General features: G+C 33.3%; 1 protein-coding gene across 1 annotated transcript in view; it reads right to left on the minus strand.

Moving 5' to 3' along the window:
• The window catches only part of LOC141826101 (uncharacterized), a 49,031-nt gene that overhangs the window by 14,333 nt on the left and 11,233 nt on the right, over positions 1 to 23,465 (minus strand). The window contains exons 5-24 of the mRNA XM_074713357.1: positions 22,667 to 22,800; positions 21,981 to 22,121; positions 21,738 to 21,895; positions 21,475 to 21,643; positions 21,311 to 21,403; positions 21,026 to 21,103; positions 20,835 to 20,894; positions 20,581 to 20,738; positions 17,549 to 17,750; positions 14,530 to 14,649; positions 11,908 to 11,993; positions 11,717 to 11,827; positions 8,368 to 8,439; positions 7,206 to 7,294; positions 5,896 to 6,044; positions 5,426 to 5,566; positions 5,223 to 5,330; positions 2,931 to 3,041; positions 711 to 818; positions 496 to 606 (exon numbers count right to left, since the gene is read on the minus strand). Of these exons, the coding sequence (XP_074569458.1) occupies positions 496 to 606; positions 711 to 818; positions 2,931 to 3,041; positions 5,223 to 5,330; positions 5,426 to 5,566; positions 5,896 to 6,044; positions 7,206 to 7,294; positions 8,368 to 8,439; positions 11,717 to 11,827; positions 11,908 to 11,993; positions 14,530 to 14,649; positions 17,549 to 17,750; positions 20,581 to 20,738; positions 20,835 to 20,894; positions 21,026 to 21,103; positions 21,311 to 21,403; positions 21,475 to 21,643; positions 21,738 to 21,895; positions 21,981 to 22,121; positions 22,667 to 22,800 (2,399 nt within the window). The remainder of the gene's footprint in view (positions 1 to 495; positions 607 to 710; positions 819 to 2,930; positions 3,042 to 5,222; positions 5,331 to 5,425; positions 5,567 to 5,895; positions 6,045 to 7,205; positions 7,295 to 8,367; positions 8,440 to 11,716; positions 11,828 to 11,907; positions 11,994 to 14,529; positions 14,650 to 17,548; positions 17,751 to 20,580; positions 20,739 to 20,834; positions 20,895 to 21,025; positions 21,104 to 21,310; positions 21,404 to 21,474; positions 21,644 to 21,737; positions 21,896 to 21,980; positions 22,122 to 22,666; positions 22,801 to 23,465) is intronic.

Below are 23,465 nucleotides of genomic sequence, written 5' to 3' on the forward strand. Positions count from 1 at the left end.
AAGACAAGTAAACTACCACTAATACAGGCTTGTGCATTTTTGCTACAAACCAGTTGAATAAATAAGTCAGTTATTTCAATCCATTGCACTTATATTTGATATCAAACAATACATGGTCTTAGTTTTTGTGATGTATTTCAATTGGAAAAGGTTACATGCTGGTGCTGCAAAGGTTGGAATTCACATGCTCCTAACTAGGGATTTGGGGCCTTGACAACAATGTCAAGTATCAACAATGTCAAGTATTACACAGGAGACACTATGATACCCTAGTTTAGTTTCATATGAGAAGTTGGAGAAATGACAGGACTAATAAGGTTTAGTTTACTGAAATACCATTAACTGAGTCTAAGCAATTTGGGCCAATGGGTCTATAATAAAGTTAATGGGTCAATTTTCCCAAGCATATTATCATATTCTTACATTAACAACTTGTTAACATACAAAATAATAGTTATGCTGAACAGTACTACACAATCCAACAAAATTTCTGACCTGATAATATGCCATGGCATTAAGAAGATCAATTATAGATATAACCAAATCTTCCTTCATTTTCACTTCATTTTCCAGAATAGAAGAAACAGTCAAGTGCAGCTTTTTTATCTGAAAAAGAATGTTTTTGGAGAATCATGAATGTTAATATATATGTTTGTGCTTACATTTTAATAGAAAAGAAGAAAGAAATCTGTGATCGACATCATCCAGACCTGAACAGCTTCTGGGACAAGGTTGGCATTCTCAACTGTGTATGACTCAGATCTAAATGCTAGATAACACAAGAAGGAAAGAACTCTGGCAGCAGCTGCTTGTATTGCCTGAAGAATATCAAAGATCCAAAAAAGCTCTTAGAGGTTTTCAAGTCCAAGGAAACAGAAATTAACTTGAATCATATGCTTGTACAATAAGATAACTATGAAACTGCTCCTTTATGAATGCTAAAAAAATCATAGAGATCCAGCTTCAGAAAAGTAATTTAATCGGCAAGGCAATATAATATGCAAAACCAAAGCAAGGCCACAGATCACCAGGATTGAAGAAATGTGCCTAAAAAATCAAAAACAAGTTACAATGCTAGTAATGTCAGGGTGGACTCAGTTCTGCATTGTTTTTTTTTTACAACCTTTGTGAATTTATATTTGAAGTAAAAAATTGATACAATTCCTCCAGGAGGATAATCACTCACTATAAGAGAAAAAATTGACTACTTGAGTCAGTTGATCATGACATCTCCAACTTAAGAAATAAAATGAGGATTCTTAAGAAAAGCATCTATTTCCTGAATTTAAGTGAGATGAAAAAGATTGGTAAAAGAAGCATGATGCTAGTGTTCTGATAGAGTGGAGGCTAGTTAACAGCATCTGGGTGTTTCTCTGACCATTCTCCAAAATGATAAGAGTCATAATTCTAGGAAATTGAAAAACAACCCACATATTCACAATTCTTAGGGGAATGCCCTGTGGTCGACTGTTAAATGATTTCTAACAGGAGCTCAGATCACTCACATCACCTAAGGCTAAGGGAAATATGCTAAATGTAATGCAAAGGAGAATTATTCACCTTGGAGAACCCTAAGTGGTAGGACGATCAACGGTGGTGTGTGGTATATATATATATATATATATATATATCCACTTCATACTATGTAGATTGTGGGTGCCCCTAATAAAATGCATGTGAATATGTTAATTCCCTGATAAATTTAAAAAAGAATACTTATAAAAGAGGAAACATAAGAAATGATGGAACTATTTAAAGATTTTTTTTTAAAATGTGACAAGTCATTAATGAAATTATGTTGACAAAATTGATAACCTTGATTATTATTGCTCATTAGATTATTTTATGAGATATACCCATTTTGTATTTTTATTCTCAAATTTAAGAGTTTTTGACTTCCAAGTTATTTGTTGAGATTTGTGCAACTGGTGGAGTTTCTTCATTGTGTAAAGTTAATTAGCTTAGTTAGCATTTGTGTATATTTTTGCTTTGTTATATTATTGTAGTTCACGCGCGGCAAGCCTATCTGGTGTGAAGCATGACAGGCTCCTAACAAGTCACCAGTGACAATTTTGGAATAGGTACAAAAGGGTTAATTGTAGTTATTGCCTAATCCTGAGACAATTGTTAATTTCATGAGTAGAATTCCTAGTATTATTTATCAATATGATTAAATTATTGATATTTGCTTTTGTGTTGCCAATTTGATTTACATGGTGTAATATAATTGCATTATTGTTTCATATTATACATTCAAAACATAAAATAACATATAGAACATGTGTATTATTATATGTGTTATTTTATCTCTTTTCGGAAACATACTCATTAGGTGCCTTGTATAAATTTTCAGATATAAGGGGTAACTTATACTAAGCTTAATTTATCTTTTGGTATGATAATTTTGTAGTTTAATTAGCGGTGCTTTGACCTATTTATTTTGTTACTAATTTCTTGTATACCTATATAGTATTCTTGTGGGTAGGTATCGGCATTCACTCATGTCTTAGCATGAACACTTATAATAAGGATGAAAGAGTTAGGAAACATGTCTATTGTTACCAAAAATACACCATCAAAAATGTTTACAAATGAACAATATATAAGGACCTTTAGATCAGGAAAAAAAATGTCTTCCTAAATATATATTTTTATATAAAATTCAAGATAATAGTAATTTTAAGTCCAACAAGAGAAAATAATGGTAATGTTTCGAGCATTTATGTTCCAAATGAAAAGCTTTTGATGCATTCAAAGTTACAATATAAACCCAAACTAATGAAAATATAAACAGGATAAGACAACCTTGATTAAAAAAACGAATGTCCGTGACACTTTTAAAAAGTTTTAACTGCAATAAATTATAATGATTGAAGTATTCAAAGAAAAAATACCTAGAAACATGAATAAAAAAATGCGAACAAACTTACATAATTTTCAACAAAGGAGATCAATGAAATTGCTGCTTGAACAACAGGCATTGGTTTTATCATAGGTGACAACATTGTATGGACCAAAGCTGAGGCTTTTGAAGGATGTTCCTGAAACATTTTTGTAAATGAAATTTCAAGTAGTGTCTACTGAATATAATTAACTAACATGTTTGATATGAATCTAATATACCTAAATTAACTCTTGTTAAACAATAATTTTAGACTATTTGTTTATGATCATTCCATGAAGGAAGGTCAAGAATCGTAATAATTATATAACATTGTAAAAATTAGTCATCTATTAATTCATCATTCAAATAACCATTAATTTGTATACATGGTTTGTCCATGAGGCTTCATTTCCTTGACAAAATATCAAGAAATATTTCAGACTAATTATTAAAGATTACTTTGCTGTTCACAATAAATCTGTTGTTTTCGGAAAACAATTTGTAGTCCTACATGCGGATATCCCATATACAAATTAAATGGTTTTGGATGGAATGATAACAGTAAGCAACTTTTAATGTCAATCAAATTTCTCCACTTCAACATCCAGAAAAACATAAACATTGCGTAAAGAGCATTACAAACTAATACCTCACATAAACATGCCAACATAGAATTGAGCAACAACTAACGGAAAAGGTTTTACAACTCAAAACATCTTTCACATAAAATCTCAAGAAGACTGTTTCTTTGATATCTGTTCACGTGTCATAAGATATATTGATTCTCAATACTTCCACTTGCATGCAAGCAGAATGAGCATGTTGTTAGCAATCCTCCACAAGTATGAATGACTAGGATTCTTCAAAAAATGACAAATAAGTAATGCTCTCCGTTACAGAATAATATATATTTTTAAACATAAAAGAATCTATAAACATCTGAATCCCAAGATACAAGTAATTGTGTATATTCGCTGCATACAGTTGGGGATCAATGTTCATCTGACATTTGTAAGATGTCAAAGAACATCTTTACTTATGCACATCTTGCAAACAAATTCAAATACCTAGGCTTTATTTCCTAGAAAGGAAAAAAAATAGGTCAGGAAAAGAAAAGCGGAGAAAAAAATATTCGTAAGAAAAAAATGTGAAATAATTTCCATATCCAACTGTTTCCTTGGAGAGAAGAAAAGAGGGAGAACTAAAAGTTTTTAAACTTTATTTATTAAAAATATTAATCATTAATAGATTTGAAAAGAAAAAATAATTTTTCAATTATTTAAGGTTGAATTTGAGCTTCATTGCATGCAAAAATGAGTTTTCATCCAAATCAGATGGATAGAGAAGTGAGTTTTCATCCAAGTTTACCACTAGAAAGTAGATGTATTGAGAAAAAAGATGAATAGAAATTTGAACTGGACATCATGTTTACCTTCTAGAAAGGTCATCTATTTAAACAAAAAATTGAGTTGATCATCCCAAAGAACTACTAAATTGTATAAAAATAAAGAAAAACTCAAATAGTAGTAACTGCTGCTGATCTTGGACAGCAAAAGAAATCCTCTGATTGAAAAATAAGATTTTAGTTACACTGGTCTTTGTTGATTAAATTCACCTTGCTAAGAATTTAATTATCCTGAGAATTAGCATACCAAACTCCCCTGAAATCTCTCTATACCTGGACTCATCCGTCAAGAATTTAGTCATAATCATAATCTAAAATTAAATTCACATACTTGTAAATAGGCAGACCAATTTTGATAACAAGGAAATGGTGATCAGGAGTTTGGGAATAATGTAGGACCAAATTATCAGCCATATAAACAGGTCATCAATCCAGGTAAATTTATTCACAAACTTATTCTAGGAATAACTATGAGATATCAATCAATATATTAGGACAAATTTAATCAAAATTTAGACTCTAATAAAGCTGGGATGTTGGTAACTTTCGGGGTGAGCTTATGGCAGCATCAAATAAGAATTTTTGGGTGGCTTCTACTTCATTCCTAACTTTTTGTTGTGTGAAACAAGCCCTTTAACCTGTCCAGATCGCCCTTTCTACCAACTGCTGTAAATAAACCTTACATATATCATCTGTTCCTATGCTATTATAATAAAATGGTATTCGCTGCCTCTGGGTAGGATAGCCATGTAATTGCAGTAACAAGCATAGCTCACCTATCTCAGAAATTATACAATACACTATAGAAAAAAAAATGATGATTTAAAAACAATTAATTCTCTCCTAAAAAAAATTTTAAAAAAATGAATTACTTGCATCAAGTTACAATTGACATTAACTCAAAAATCTAATCACCAGATATGAATATTTTACCTGAGAAATATTCGCCATAATAGAACATAACACATCCAATGCAGAACAGAGAGAATGCTGAACACATTCAATCTCCTTTGGTTCATAATGGTAACTGATATTCAACCTCTAATATTTTTTAACATTCATAGAGAAATAACTGTTAGAAGCAGGAAATCTATGAAAATTGGAAAATAGCAAGAAAACACAACAGGAGTGCATACCAAGTACTCAGTTGATATACCCAAAATTCGATAAAGGATATTGTGGATAGAGGAGTCGCAAATTAAAATATCCCAGAAGATAGAGTGCAGCTTTTGTGAGACTTCGGATGCTTTAATGCAGCTCTTCATTAATTCAAAAACCTAAAGAACATCATCATAGAAAATGTTTAATTTCTCCAAATAAGAGAACAGAAAAGAAGCAAAAATAATAATAAAATGTAAAGCTCGTTAAAAATGCAAAAGAGATACAGCCTTAAAAATGTTTCAGAAATCAAGGACAAACACATAGACAAACAGTTATCCTCACATAGAATCAACTGAAAAATGTAGGAAGCCACTGAAAAAAATTACATGAGAAAATATTGCACTTCTCAAGAAAATTGAAAGATGATTTAACACCAAATGTCAATCAAGAGCATAGAAATAACATTATATTGTATTCAAAAGAGAGCACTGATAGCAGAATAAACCTTCAATGTCACTTTCCAACGAGAATACTTCGTCTTGTATTTCCACTGCATATGATCGACAAATATGTATTGAAGCGAAAATACAACAAGAGATGAAACCAAATTATCCTCGATACCGTTCTCCACAAGTTGAACTGTGAAATTAAGAACTGCAATGACAGATAGTATCCATAGTCATGAATGTTACTTTGTCCATCATGAAATTGACTTTAAATTTATCAAACAATAAAAGTACTACATATGAATATATTTCATAATCTGAGTTGTAGATCTGGTGGTTATTCAAATTAAATGAAGTTAACAAAGAAGAGAACATTTGAGATACCAAGCTTGTTAAAGTTGATAAGCTAACAATGTAACACAAAATCTTGAGCCAGTAGGAAAGAGACCGATTTATATTTATATGTGTATATTCTTGATACTCCCTCTTTATGTGTATGTGGTGTAGGTGGGGTGTACTTCCTTGACTGACCCAAACCCAGCACATGAATTATCATGCAAAATTCGAATCCTAAATCTCCTACACTGATGAGTGACAAGTTAAAGATGATTGGCTAACCACATATCTCAAACTGTTAGAAAAGCAACTAATTTATATTTATATAATGGGTCGCTGCTATTGTGCACATAGGACAAATGGGTAGGAGTCTCCTACCTTCAAGATACCCTCTAATATCCATCATGATCAAAGATATAAGTTTTTTTTATGACAAGAAGGGGCCTTTTAATATTTAAGTATATCAAGGCCCCTTGTTTTTAGGACGTAGGACAAAGGATACACATTTATAATTAACATTTTCTTCTTAGATTTTGTATAAGTTCTAGGTCTATCTCTGAATATAATAATATCAAAACTATCTAATTTAGCAGGCCTAAACTAGAATCAATTGTTTTCTACCCGGAGAGTTTAGTATGAATCCCCACTGTGTACAGTTACCTTTGGTATACAGAAAGACAGCAACAAATAGAAATTTAAAAGGATCAATTCCATCATGAAAATAGCAAACATGAAAATAATATTTTTTAACAAGGCAATAGTTTTATTTATTTATTCATGTTCATAGTTCATGTTCAGGCAGGCTCTCCAAATACAACAAAGCAGTAAGGGAACAAACATTGTGGCTCACAATCACCGCATTGTCACAGTTAAAACTTATGCAAGGAAAAAAATATATTATTTAAGAAGGAAATACGGGAAGGATAATCTATGAAGTCTAGAAAAATATTTTAACAAATACAGAAAGGATAAATTAATCTATGAAGCAATCAAATCGTGGACAAAATGTTTAATTTTCATGAAATAGACGAGCCTGAAACAGCTAATGCATCAGTATAATCATTTTCCTCAGACTCTTCCATCAACATTCTAGCAAGACCTACTGAGAGCATCCATGCACCACTGAAAACAAAAGGAAGAAATGTAATACTCCATAAGCATGAGTGACTTGTTACAAATAAAGAAGAACAAAGTTCAAACTGATAGCTGCTAAAGTTCCATGACTTGTTATCTAGAATCGTACTGTTAAAAGTTCTTGCTAATTACTAGAAACTTCGTGGACAATTACTTTCGTTAAAAATACAACATACACGAGATGTATAGTTAATGAATTAAAAACTATATCATCAAGGATAAATTGCACAGACTAATGTGTATTATTGCTCAGTTTACATGCAGAACCTCGAAAGTTACCTTCTACATGAATTGCAGTATGATAAAACATATGCAGAAAGCATTAGCAAAAGAAATAAATAGAAATTCATTGATATTTTGCATGCCTATGGACAAGAAAACTAAACAATTTGCCTGAAACGAATGAAGAATGAAGTAGGATAATGTGTTCCATGAAAATCAAACTAGGTCAAGGGTTATGCTTCTTGTGCAAAACATACAAGAATTCCACTATGCAGTATGCTCTATTTACAAGCAGAACCTCCAATGACACATTTACAAGAATTCCATAATGATAAAAGAACATAAAAACATATGCAGAAAGCATTAGCAAAAGAAATAAATATAACTCCATGGAAATTTTGCAGGCCAATGGACAAGAAAACTAAACAATTTGCTAGCTACAAAAAGAAAAAGCAGGAACGTAATCCATGAAAATTAAATTAAACGAAGGGACAAGCTTCTTGTGGGAGCCTTCAGGAAGCCCTACATTTAGTAATAATTAAAAAATGAACTCAGAATCTATGAGTGATATTTTGGTACAAGAATAGTATCAACAAACAAACATACGATGAATTACTTTATCCAAAAACTAACTCATGATTAGGAACCAATAAGAATTCTGAACAATCATTTAATATCTTAAAACTCAAGTATATAAAGAATTTACCTTGAAGTGTCACTAGTAACAAACAAATATAGTGATGAATTACTCTATCCAAAAACTAACTCATGATTAGAAACCAATAAGAATTCTGAACAACCATTTAATATCTTAAAACTCAAGTATATAAAGAATTTACCTTGAAGTGTCACTAGTATGTATATGGAAGATGTTTAATCTCACCACTACTTCAATGACATGAGACGGGGCACTGCAAAATAAAGAGAACAAAAATCACTAGCATGAAAATTTCAGCATAAAAATAAGAAAAATAGAACAAAAAGAGACGCCGGCAATTTTTAAAAAAGGGCCCACAGTTCAATATACAAATAAGTTATTATAAAAATCACATAAAGAAACTTCTAACTAACACTAAGATTGAATCATAAGGAGGTTGTGAAAAGTTTTAGGCTACCACATTTTATTACATTACAAGATAAAGTAATAAACAACATCCTACAAACTTGTCAAAACTGCAATGACCCTATAGACGCCATATTAATAAAGGGGGAAGCAGGAAATGCATTTTGAGAAATGAATGTAAATATCAATCATTGATAACAAACAAAAGTGGAGCATCAATAGATAATTTCCATAAAATGGTGCAAGCTACTCGAGGAAAAACAATTTGATTGCAACTAACAAGGAAAAAAGCCCAAACAATGACCTAACTTGGTACCAACTACAAAATAACTTATTCCTTAAAAACTAAGTAATAGAAAAATATATTCCCTAAAAACATAGTAACTGAATAACCTATTCCCCAGACTAACTTATTCTCCTCAACAAGATCAAAGTTTCCCTTGTTAAGAATGACTAAAAAAAGTCTTATAAGCTCTAAAATCTTGTAAAAAATAAAATCTGAAACTTCAAAATTATTCTAGCATCATTCTCATCCATGACAACCTCATATCCTAGCAAGTTATCAGCATCTTTTCCTTGTTCATCTTTTCCAAGAAAATTGAACAATTGCATCATAAATTTATTTCTAACCTCCCATAAATAGAATTTCTTCATTAATGTTAGTTGGTAGTCCCTTCTAATGAGTGAGGAACTATTGTGTCTTCACTTTGATGCTTAGGAAATCAAGTTTCTTTATCGTCATCTTCTTTAGACATCCTTTCTCAACAGAAAAAAATAATTGGATCTTTTGCCTTCTGATTCCTAAAGAATTAAGCATTGGCTCTATCAGCATCTCGGTTTGGACCACCCCTTCTAAGGAATAAAGAAATTACACACAGTCTGCACCTCCACTATAGTCATAGTGTCAAATATGCAATGGTGAAGGCTCAAATGTCGCTCAGTAAAGCAATAACTGGTTTAAATTGAATTTGACTAACATCTAAATAAGTTAACAAATCAAATAAATAAGCATAATTAGAATCAAGTATTCTTGCAGTATGATTCAGTGAAGCATCTGATAGAAGTTTTCATAAAACAATTGAGCTTATTAATGCAAGAGGAAAATCTAATATAATTTCATTCATAATGTTACCACTCGTATAAGATGAATAAAACTCACTAAGGTGGAACGTAAAAGGTTACAAAAGAATTCTTTGAAGGATTGGGAAAAGTGGCTAGAGGGGAGGGTGAATAGACACTTAACCAAATTCTAACAAAAGGACTAACTTTAACCAAATGTGAGATAATGTGCCTAAGGATAAAGAAATTACAGCAGCAAAGTAAAACAAAACTTGCAATCAAGTCACAATGACAAAACAATTAATTTAATTATGATGGGAAATATGAAATTTAAAATGTAACAAGAGATCCGCAATAAGTTGCAACAAGCTTGGTTTGAAATCTGATACCATGCCGAGCAAAACGATCAAAATGTATTATTCCAATAAATCACCGAAACTCGATACCACTCGGCACTAAAGTTCAAAATCTTGAGTCGTGTCGTACTTTCAATCATCGCCCGACGCACGAAAAAATTCGTTCCGCCGCGGCACCGGCACCGGCACAGCGCCGGCACACGATTCCGGCCGGGGAACGCCTCCGGAGGCGTCGCCCGGGCTTGGCGACGCCTCCGGAGGCGTCGCGAGGCCTCGGCGACGCCGCCGGGGCTCGACGACGCTTCGCGCGGGGTGCACCAATCGCGCGGCGCACGATTTTTCAATTTTTTGTTTTTAAAACTTAGGTTTTAATTAAGTTTTAATAATCAACTCCCAGCTATAGTTCAAAATTATAATTCGAGATAATTTAAATAGGCTTTATTAAAACCTATAAATTATCAAAAAAAAATATTTTTTATTTTTAAATATTTAGATTAAATTTTTTATTTTAATTAATATATTTTATATTTTAAAAATACCGAAACTATACCGGCACGGTACGATACGGAACCGAAACTGTATCGTTCCGGTCCGGGATCGAAACTCCGGCACGGCTCGATATTTTAAACATTGGTTCCAGCATCGTGTTGATGCTCCAATGCATTGTGTCAATGATAGATTGAAGATTAAAGAAGGATAGAGAAGAAGCAAAGGAATGAGACATTGTGCTAAGTAGTATCGAGTTTTAGTAATTTACCAAAATGATATATTTCAACTGTTTCGCCCGGCATGGTATAAGATTTTAAATCATGGCACACACAATGTCTCCTTCCTATGCTTCATCTCCTTTTTCAACTCCAACCCATTACCGGCATCATGCATCGAAACATCGATACGATACCAAAACAATATTGATCCAATCAAATATCAAAACTTCGACAAGGCTCAAGATTTTGAACCTTGGTAGCAAGAGATCCACAATTTAAATTTAAAACCAATATTGTATGAGATTGATCTCAATGTATTGAATCTTATGTAAAATAACATGAGTACACTTTTTGACTCTTCTGCTTGATTTTCACAGGTTATACTATAATCATGTAGGATTGTACATTTACACAATCCTCATAATCCATATGTTAGTTTGTAATATCTACTACTAACTATGAGGATTATAGTGTTGTCAAAAGTTGCATCATCCTGTTCATAGGATTAACTAGAAAATGATGGGTAATCCATGCATGTCAATCAAGTAGATAGACTTCTTATTATTCAAATTACAAACTATACCTCAGATCATTGTATTGATGATAGCATAAGCCCAACAATAAGTTTTCTCTGTCAATCTTGTCACCCTCAATTGTCCATTGACCGCATTAATGTGTTAAGCATTGTTTGCAATGTGCTTGGATGTTACATTGCAATCAAACAGATGTCAATATCCTTATGATTTGCATTTTCCATCTGAATATTCACAAGGCAAATAGCAGTTGCATTGTGGTTTGCTCCATTGTGCATACGGTTATCTAATATGATAGTCTGGTATCGTGTTGCAGTGTTTTTGCTTGCGTGATTTTTGCTTGCATTATGGTTTTTTGCTTGCGTGTTGCAGGGTTATTGGCATATGATTAACAATAATAATTTTGGAAATTTCATTTTAAAACTCTGAAAATAAGATCAGAAATCTATGCTCATTACAGTTTTGCCTACCACTTAAGCATCTCAGACAGAATATCTAATGAGATTGATAGCATCTGTGCATTTCTGAGATCTTGGATGGACTTAAAGATCAAAGTGCAGATAATTTTCACCACATCAACCCTATAAAATACAACACAATTAGTGATCATGAAAAAGATAATAGATATTGTTCCATATGAATTATTAATTCTATAGCCAACCTCATGTCAACGTCCAGTTGCATATTTATTCTTGAGGATCGGGCAGGTAGAAACTTATCCATGGACATCAAAGCAAAAGCCACACCCTGAAAGAGAATAGATAGAAGGATTGCAAATGATGGTCACAATAATGATAACAAAACAGAACATGGAGGCTGTATAAAAATACAGACAGGCATTTCCAAGAAGTTGCTGCACAAATAATAGAAATCACCCCATCAAACTATTCTGATACATTACACCACAAGGATGCTTAGGGATCCAACATTACAAGTAAGATATGGTGCTCATTTCTAGTTGACGCATGTAATACCCTCACTAAAGATCTACTTTAATGTGAAGTTGTCTAGTAGTATTTTTACCTTCACCAACATTTGTCACATTGAGTAAGCTCCACTAATTCTCTACTAAGGTGAGAATTTAAATTAACCCTCACCAAAAAGTCACACTCATAATAAGTATTAGTGAGGCTATAAAATTATTCCCGCTGATTTACTTTCATGTTGACAACTTCACTTTAACACACAAAATATTTCAACCAAATTATTATCATTAATGTGAGCATAAAAAAACTCTTGCAATTTTTCATCATGAGGATTTTATTGATAATTTTTTTTAAAGTATAACAACAACAACCAACAACAACCAAGCCTTAACTTTTTTTTAAAGTATAAATTTAACTAAAATATGTACAAATATATATATATATATATATATATATATATATATATATATATATATATTAACTTTTAAAAGTCGCCTCTTAGAAATATATGTTTACTAGTATCTATGGTAAACCAAAAAAAAAAGGTTGATGCTAGAAATTATTGGTTGATGTTAGAAATTATTTGGCCAATCTTCTCTCACTCTTTGTTACATCATGAGCAGATGCAGTGCAGAAGCGTTTTGGTATCAGTTGGCGAGCAGAACATCAAATTGTAATTGTGTTGACCGGCACGAATGAAGCTAAAGACAAAGAAATCAGAAGCGAGTCATCTTGCATGGCTATGTTGCATAGGCAATGTGTAGGTTATGGCTAGGTCTATAACAACAAAGAGATAAGCAGACATCCCAAGCATGGCTAAACATCTCATAGTAGGAGCACTTTGGCCTATTTTGTCCACGTTACAAACCCCTAGGTCCCTCTAGCAACCTCAACTACTATGAGATTCTCCAAAAGATAATTAAGCAATGGAATATGTCTATTGTGGAAACAAACAATGATATAAATAATAAAGCCCAAAATTGCATATAGACATCTAATGGGGTGTAATAGAGACATTTCTCAAGATCTACGTGTTTGCTCGCTTGAACCTAGGGCAAATTATGTGAAGAAACATAATAGCAAGAAGTCATTGTAACTCAGCATACCCTTAACATTTGAAGTACTCAAGAAGATTCTCCTGATAGTAGTAGCAAAAGCCTAGAATAAGTTGACATGCATGGTCATCAATGTATAACTTCCTCGACAAGAAACTACCAAATCACATCTTATGCTAAATAGCAAAAGAAGAGGTATTGGGAGATGTTCATACTTCATCAGACTAAGACTGCTAGACTATAAAAAAAAGTAGCTTATCAAATTTCATTCCTTAGGAACTCTATAGACATGTGGATGTATGACCCAATAGTAAGGTGATCCAACTAGCCTTAGCTCATGAACCAAAGCTAAACTTGAGAAGTATAGTTCATCTTGTTTAGTTTCTTAATGGTATTTGTCATGAAACTAGGATGGAACAGAAGAACAATATTGGAAGGTAATGGTGAAGTGGAGGCTTCTAACATTTTAGGATTGAAGACGGCCCTCAATGGTTGTACCAAACACTAGAGGTGGTGAGAGAGGAAGATGATGATGTTGTAATTCTGATTGTGGATGGGCAGCAATTATCAAGTAAGTAGAGCAAGGTTGTTGTGTGAAGAACCCATGAAACGAAGCAAAAGTGGATGGGTAAAAAAATTCAGCAAGGTTACTATGTAGGGAAGGCAACAGATGCAAGAAATTTAGAGGGGGTCGAATTACTCAACAGCATGCAAGGACAATAGAGGGCGGCAATATCCCATACAAATATATGCCCTAGTGGGACCAATAGGTCTCTCTAGAATGAAAAGGCAATATCCCATACAAATATCATCAGAGAGCTGATACAATGAAAAAGCAATGGGGAAATTATTGAGGATTCTAACCCTAGGAAGTTCCCACTACACATGTAATTCATCAATGCAATATTACACTTTAATCCATAAACTACATGATATTTACAAATTAGACACCTATTATTCAGTTTAGGCCCATAACACTGAAGATCTTTGACAGTCTTACCCCAATACAATTTACATAATTCACAAAAAATATTAATTTAGACAAGATTACAAATGGGTACAACAAGAGCCTTCCATAGATCTGAACAAAAATAGGAACAGGAAGCTGAATAGTTGATACTTAATGTTTGAGAAGAATTTATGTACTAGCAAACAAGCTTCTCATATGAATCAAAGAGATCAGAGCTTGCAAATGTTTGTTTATCCAAGTATCAATAATGCATCACTGTATTACCAAGTAAGGAAATAAAGATAGCAGAAACACAACAATGGGAACTAAAAAATGGAATTTAAAGTCAATACCTTATTAAACGAAACCATTTTATAAAGAAGTGTAAGAGTGTGCAATACATCATCTGTATTAACTGAATGAATCTCCTGCAGCATACGTAAGAGAAGCAGCAAAATTCCTGAATGTGCACACTGCAACATACACTCACCTCATGAGCCAGTAGATTTCAGAAACAATAATATACTGATAATGCAGACAATGCTCAGCAACAAATATGAGGAACAGAACAGCAACTTGGACTCAGGACAACTAGATTTAATACAGTAGCATCCAAGTTTCAGCCCAAAATGGAATATTAACAAACCATACATCATGTAATATTATATGAAACAGCAGCATTTTATAGTCACTAATTATGTACTACAAAACAATATGTGCTGTCATATTATAAACTTTGTCTACTCTGTATTGCTGTAGAAAAAATATTCTGGTGTCATGCATGTACAACCCAAATTATTAATTCGTTGCTACATCAATTATATGCCATGCATTCATTATCGCAATTGTATGCTTGGTGTTCTTTTGTTATGCACCTGAGAAATATAAACTTAACAGCTGAACCATTAGCCTGATGTTTTCTTCTAGACAAATAACAGCTACACTTCCCTTCACTTTTTAATTTGTCTGTAAGGCAACACAAATTTTATGAGTCGGCTTTAAGATAATTGATAATATATTCTACAATAGAGAGTTTTTTTTGTGCAAATAGGAAGGCAATCAAGCAAAGGCATATACACACATCATTCCGTATTTCCATCCAAAAGTCCATTCCAGTAAAAAGCCTTTAAAATATAGTATTTACTTATAGATGTCATTTGATCAACATACATCAGTAAAAAAATTATTTTAAAATAGACACTCCAAACTTGAACATGATACCAATTAGTTAGTAGACTTATTTAACCAAACTTATTGAAAGTTTCAAAAGACACAGTAAATTATTGTCTTGACAACAGCTTGCACAAACTCACAATGCCCAGAGACCTCACAAAAAAAGATGAAACCATGCTGACCATCCATTCGATCAGCTAAATGTGCTAAACAAGAAGGTGATGTTATGAGTTCTTAAAAAACATTTATCAAAAAAAAATTTGGTTGCTACCATAACTTATATGCAACCAATTCTATTATCTCTTTGATGATCCTTAAGTGAATTTGGCTGAACTTTGGTTTCTATAAACAAAAGTTGAGGAGATTTTCTTAACTACTCTAGAATGTATTAAATCCAACTGCTGACAGGTGGCAACCCATATGACACAAGAGAATCCATATACACCATCTCTTTGAAGATAGTCTAAATACTGATTCAAATGAAGATTGTGGATGAAGACTGCCACATGCGTGCCAAAACTTATCATAGCACAGAGACAGCGGCCAGATATCAACCCATTTACATGTCATAACTAGCATGCCATGTGTGCCTATGCACAGAATGTTATTGGCAAAAGTCTACTCTTGATATTAATTCCTGGAAACAAGTGCTGAAGAAGGTTGCCACTATAATGTAAACCAATACAGATGAAGATTGCCACATGCATGCTAAAACTTATCATGCACAGGGTCAGTGACCAGATAACAACTCATTCACGTGTCATAACTAGAGCATTGTATGTGTGTCTATGCACAGGATGTTTTGGTGACAGTCTATTCTTGATATTAATTCCTGTAAACTAGAATTGTGCCTCAATATCGCACAAGCCAAATAGCAAAGCCACAAAGGAAAATTCTAGTGCCTAGATTTTGTTACAAATTGTGAAGCTTAAAAAGACATGGACATTATTTTAGAAACACTTTGTACTAATTAGAGTCATACTTGCATCTTATTGAGCATAGATAGATACACCAAAATAAACCACTCCATCCCAAATAACAAAATAATGATGTCTCATATTGCCAAGTTGTTGATTGTAAAATTGCATGGGTCACCAATATTAATAGTGTTAGATAGAGATGTTAAATTTGATTTAAGATGGCAAGATCACACTATGTAGAACAATCAGAAAATGAGTTACACCACTACTACTTCCCAAGAACCTCACCATAAGAAACAATCACATAGAAGCCATTGGTAAAGAAGATGTTATTTATGTCGTTGATCATAGAATGGTTAATGCTAATGGAGATAGCTTATGTATCAAGGGCTATATTCCCGTGAAAGAATTTTAGGGTAGGAGACAATGGGCACAAAATAAAATAAGTAAATTCTTACATGTTGTGCTAATGACTACTATTAAAATTCTTTTTTAAAAAATTGAATAATTATGAATATTAATGTATGTTTGGCATTTTTTTCAATATGTTTACATTTAACTTTGCTAAGATGTGATGCTACATGCATGTCATCAATAAAGCTGGGATCATCAGATTAGTAAGCAATTAAACCCTTTTTGTGTCAGATTTGAGTTACTTCACAGCTATAATCCCCTTGGTATCACAATCATTTGTGTCAAATTTGAGTTACCTTATTGCCTCAAATCCACTACCCTTCATCTTCCCCTAAGAACAAAAAGGTAGGAAAAGGATAAGAAAGGTGGAGCCAACCAATCTTCTCAATCATCAGCATATGGTCCCCTCACACCCCCCCCCCCCCCCCCCAAACACCCCAAACCTAGGTTCTCATCCTATGATGCAACAAACATTGGACTCAATGTCAAGGCCAAGAACCTAACAGTGGACTTGCACTAACTTATTTATATTAGTATTTTATAGGAAAAATATTCTAACTAAATTTATGGACGCTAGTGTTGAATAATTCACAATAGGTATTCACATACATTTCCATTGGTGGGCAAAATAAGATGATGATGCTAATAGGATAATAGTGAAGGACCTTTCTTTCACCTAGTTGCAAGCTTGAAAAGGCAAACAAGTGAGCAATAACCAGTGGAAATTTCTGAAATGATGACATTGTTAATAGTTTGTCAAAGAAAAGCATATCCCTCACAGTCAATGTATAAATTGCATAGGGATAAATAATCCAGTGGCATAAAGAAATAAACTCATTTATCCAAGAAGAAAAATGCAACTTGCCTCCCAACGTATGAGTCCTATATTTGGAGTGACAACTTTCAATATATGACCACAGCTTCCACTAGGTATCATAAGGCCTTCAACACCAGGAATTACTATGGGATGATGAGTTTCAACAGTATCAAAAATGTTCTTTCCAACATAGCCACTAGGGAACTCAATAAGTGTAGTTATGCCACTCATCTTATCTAGATAATTGAACCTGTTAAGAAAACCAACAGTTAATCAAGTCATAATTGAGCATATATGGCCTCCTAGTAATGTCAGAAACATAGTAAACAAATATACAAAAAAATAGTTTGACAAAAAAGAAATGTGATTGAATAGCAACTTGATTTGTTGATGAGAAGTTAGTAATATCTAGTACATGATACCAAACACCTCCCCACAATCAACAGAAAAGAAGTATGAGAAGAAGATATCCTGTGGCAATTAATGACAATTGATTTTACCATTGGCATTAGAGTCTATTTGAAACAAAAGAACAATCTAATAAAGAGATAAGGAGCTCTCAAAATAGTTGTAATTTGTGGGTGTCATGTGAAGGCTATGGCCAAGGAGACCAACTTATGGAGTGACAACCCAACTCCATCATCAATTATTTGGAAAAGATATTTTGGTATGCGACAAAAGCAATAAACTTTTTTTTGCCACTGCTGATTTGGTCACAGAAGTTTGCTATTTGATATTTTTAAAGATATTTGCTCTTCCAAGATATGAGATTATCATCCAAAGGATACAATAAGACAATATAGATTGTCCATCTATAGAAAATCTACCTAATTAGCATTTACATACCTTATAATTTGAAGTTCATGATCATGATATAGGGCACCTTTTACTGGAGCATTATTAAGGTATTGCATAATGGTTTTGGTTGCCTTCCAATGATTATAATATGAAGCTTCAAAAACCACTAATCACAGTTGCAACAAATAAGAAAACATGTTGGTGACATTAAGGTAACTCCATTTTGTAACTAAGCTTCTTATATACTTACATGGATAACATAATAACCTCGCATCAATCAGACTCAAAGATCCATGATGTGATGACAATCTTAGGCCCTAGTATGTCAGCCTCCTTAAACATATAAAGTACATATTTCTATTAGATGATATAAATATCCCATTGAAGAAACAACCTATATGCCAAGGGAAAACTTATTTAATTAAGTTTAAAAGTGTTGAACAAAGCATGCTATACATTTAAGTTTTGTTTGGGACTAATTAGTAGATTATAGAGTTTGTTAAAGTATTTAGTGCTGAACTAGTTTATTTTAAGACAGATTAGCGGCATTTGGATTGGATTTGGGTTCAATTTAGGATTTGATTGGCCAACTGAAGGTTTTGCTAAGTGAATTTTGATTTACGTGTGTTGTAGATTTGAACCGAGCTCAATTTTGATTGAGTTCTGGCTGAACTGAAGTTGAACCAGTTTGGCAGTTGAGTCGTCAAGTAACATGGGTCAAAAGTTGAGCAGTCAAGTAAAATGGATCAAAAGCTTTGTTCCAGCTCCACAACCTATGACTCCCTGAAAGCTCACCATCCTCCTCCTTCGTGCATAACTTCCGAACATACAATCAAGCTTAGGAAAAAAACTAAAGAGTACAAGGAATGCCTCAAAAAGAACACAATACCTCTATTCCGCCAACCTTCGAATATCCACATTGCCCCCTTTTATATAGCCTTCGAAGACTTCAAACTTCACTTGTTGTTCTATTGATGTGTCGTTGACCCATCGACTAGATCAACCTTCAATCGATTGAATCCCACCATCATTCACTTAGTCCATTGTCACCCTTAGGTCATCCAACGGTTGCACAAGAGCTCGCTCTCTTGCTATAACATTAGTCGATTAAACTTCTTCATCAGTCGATTGACCACAAATCCATCAACTACCTAGTCGATATAGCCATAAACAAACATGTGTGAGTCAACTCCTTAGTTGACTGATTAGCCAAGCACAGCTCTAGTCGACTAAAACTCTGACTATAATCATCATAATGATCAATTCTCGCCTAAGTTGAAATTTATTCTCTCCCAAGGATACATGTCTCTCAACTCACGTACCAAAGCTTGACTTCAGCAAGTTGCCTTCACCACCAAAGTTGTCTCCTATCAAATTATTCATTCCCTTGAATGAACCAAGCACTAAACTCACTTCACGAGTTCATCCTTCACACTTCACCTACGTAGTTCGCCTGCTTTCCATTTGTCATCAATGTTGTTCCTCAATATTCCTCGTCCTGTGGCCCCTTAGAAATCTCATACCATCCTTTTCTAACCTATAGTGAACCTCAAACCAACAAGTCAACCAACTTGGTTGCACCAAATCATGGTCCACAATCTGCTCTAACACCATCTCAATGTCTCTCGTCCTACAATCTCTTCGATGGCACATGCAACCTTCTTTGAGCTCCAACGAACCTCCAAGCCATTAAGTGTGTTGTCTTGGTCACACCAAGTCATATCAACACTTGACCTCATCAAGTCACAAGCTCTCCAAATTTCATATATGTGCTGCCAAGTTCCCATCACAACTTAACACGCATATCCAATACAAATGCAAGGTCTAACATAAATCCTTTGCATAAACATCAAAAATCCAAGATGGATCCCAACCCAACCACTTTGGGCACAAATTCAATTATAGATTTTCGTTAAAGTTTACAATAAAGTTGACCATGTTAAATCAAAATGCCATGAGGCAACACCTTAGTAATAAACATTCGTTGGATTTGGGCAAAGCACAAGAAATTTGGTGAAACTCACGAGATCCATGTAATTATTTTTTCAAATGCAAATGCTAACAATCTTCCAATGGCTAAATAGACTTATCCAATGATATCCTTCTATTTATATATTGCTTTTATTTTTTTAAATGTCTTTTACAAAATATTGATTGCTTGTTTGACGAATATTGTTAAACTAGTGTTATCCAACTTTCTGAAGTTTCAATAAAACAAACATGGCAAACAAAAGCTCATATAGATGGCAAAGATAAACAATAAATGAAAGTGAAAGACATACACACACTCAGCAGGCCATGATCCTTCACAAAGGGCTGATAAAAGCAGAACAAATTCAGAAATACGAATAGGGTACTCTTTCTCCAACATATAAAGAACAGATCTAATTGGACCATCAATAAAACTATCCTTGTCCCAAAATTGCATGGCAAGTGATTCCTGGAAGGTATGACAAGATAATTCACAGAATTAAAATAATACTACTTAAAGAGTGATAAACACTAAAACATTCAGAAAAATTTTATAAACTCACACCTGACCATGGTAAATAAGGGACAAGATATCCAAAATTTTTATCAGAGTTTCATCTTCTTTCTGGACAGAAAGCAGAGTTATGAAATTGTAACATACAGGAAAATATTTTCATTTCTAATTTGGAATGAAAAAGACTTTTCTATAATGCATTGAGCAAAGCTCAACATTTTTAATATAAGGCTGCAAGATACCTCATGGGATAGCTCATAAGAGGCAACAAAAGCAGACATCAAGGTCCTCACAACGCATAAGAAACCAGAAGTAGGACCCTGCAAAAAGAACTACATAGATTACTTATGATATCAAATATGTCATAAAATGCAATGAAGATATTACTTTTTCTGAATTGCAAACAAATGTAAATCAATAAGATGGAATGTGTATCCAGAATCCAAAATTCTGCTGATAGAAGCAAAAAAGGCAAGACAGAATTGATAATTAGATATGTCTACATCGTGCGGGCTATTAAAACTTACATCAGAATCCTTGAATATGCGAAGAATCCCTAGTAAATAGTCAAATGTGCCAACCTCAAATGCTTGGCGAACGAAACTGATATGATCAATCTCCTAAAATGGAAAACAAATCCAAACATTAAATGGAACTACGAGAAAGACCTTAAATAATTTGATGAATTTACCACAAGAGTAGTATTGTTATTTCTCTCAGGGAGAGAGAATACTAGACATTGAAAAACTGCCCATGCAAGAAGCAGAGGCCCGGCTTCTACTGCATATGAATCAGCAAAGCTTGACACTTGAGCATCCAGCTCTTTAATTTCAGTTACTGAAAATATAGAACCGCCCTCTCTGATGCAAGTGGTAGAATCTTTAAATATGGTTCAACGGGGGGAAAAAAGTTACATTAGATGAGAAGGGAAATCTTAAGCCCAGAAAAAAAAACCTCAATGAAATTTCATCATGAACCATGCAAAGTACACTTTCTAGGTTCAAGGTTTCAATAAGAATCAGCACTATTTTAGCTTTCAAAAGACCAAACGATTCCTTAGCTTCAGCTGAGACTGCAATTTTCCCAATATTTAGTGGGCCGCATAATACATCCTACAATAGTTGTTGAAATTTTGATTATTAATCCAGTAAAACAAATTAAATATTATTGAATTCCAGATGGGGGGAAATAGTAAACCTTGAAAAGTGAACAGATAGTTTTCCATTGCTCAATGTTACAACTGGAAAAATTATCATAGTATGCAAGAAACAAAATGTCCATTAGTAAATTTCCTTCAATCAAACTCTCATCTACCCAGAGAATCTTGTAGTCAATTTCCTGCATGGCAAATAACAGAAATGAGCATGTGTCATTCCATCGAGGCACAGACAACATAGATGCAGTATAACCATTGAATGATGGTCAAAAGCTAAACAAATGATTAAAAAATGTTGTGGCTATTATTCTTATTGGCTTATGGTTAAAAAAATTATCCCCCTTTCTGGTGAGATATTGTTGTGTAGTCCAATGGCCAAAAATTTGACTACATGGATAAACAAAAAGGAAAATAAATTTGAACAGATAATGGCTCTTTTCTTCCTAAAATATGGTTGAAGCATGTAGAAGGGCAGCAATTCCAAGTAAAATACGCCCAAAAGAATACAAGAGTGCAGTTTTTTAAATATGACTTCATTTGTTCCTAGCTAAGGTGGAAGAAAAATATTTAAGACAATTTTTAAATGTTAACAAGGAAAATTGAGGTTGAGAAAGCAAAATTAAGACTTGTCTCAATTACTTTGTCTGAAACGCGAATTCACACAACTAATAATAAAGATCAACTTGCAACTTCGAAAAAGAAAACATGAAAGTTGAGGCTAACATACAGTTGAGTCACAAAGTACAGACAAAAAGAGATCTTTGAAGATGGATACTAGCTTTTGATCAAAACCATCCTGAACTAATTGTAAAGATATTTCCCTGAAAGCTTGAGGCAAAAGGAACCCATTGCTTGTGTATACTGCAGAGGAATAATTCATCCAAATAATAAGAATGGAGAACACAATCCATCAATGAACAACATTAAATTAGCGGCAATAGCATACAGACAAACAGTATATGACAAGAAAGTTTTAACATATGTAGTGCAAAGCAATTTGTTCACTATGAAGGGAAATGCAAAAAATCTAAGAAAATTCCATCCACAAGTTTCCTAATTTTAGTCGAGTAAAAATGAATTGTAGAAACATATAATTTCTGTGGGTATGGTGGCTAATATTCTTCAGAACATTCCGACACTTAGCAAACACATTGGTAAATTGAAACAACAATGGCAAACTCACTAGCAACAGAGAAACAGTTTTTTGAATGGAAACTGAACCAACTAGCCAAAAAAATGCCAATCAGAATAGATGACTTCCCTCAGGTGACTAAATTTGGGACCAAATTTTTTAGTGAGAAGAATGATATATATTGTATTTTTTTTACCTTGCTTAATTTTTTAATTGTAATTTTATTTTGAATTTTAACAGTTATTAAAGTTGACACATCATTTTGACTTTTGGGGTCCATATAACATCTAATTGGAGTTTGGTTGGCTCCATCAAAAAGGGGGTGTGATGAGGATTAAATGGGTTCAAAGGAGGCTCAATTTGAACTTATCATTAACAGCTAAACTAGGTCTAT

The sequence above is a fragment of the Curcuma longa genome, chromosome 1 (genome assembly GCF_044706935.1).
Source record: "Curcuma longa cultivar G26 ecotype Majalengka, Jawa Barat chromosome 1, ITB_CL_G26_1.1, whole genome shotgun sequence".
NCBI classification, from domain to species: domain Eukaryota; kingdom Viridiplantae; phylum Streptophyta; class Magnoliopsida; order Zingiberales; family Zingiberaceae; genus Curcuma; species Curcuma longa.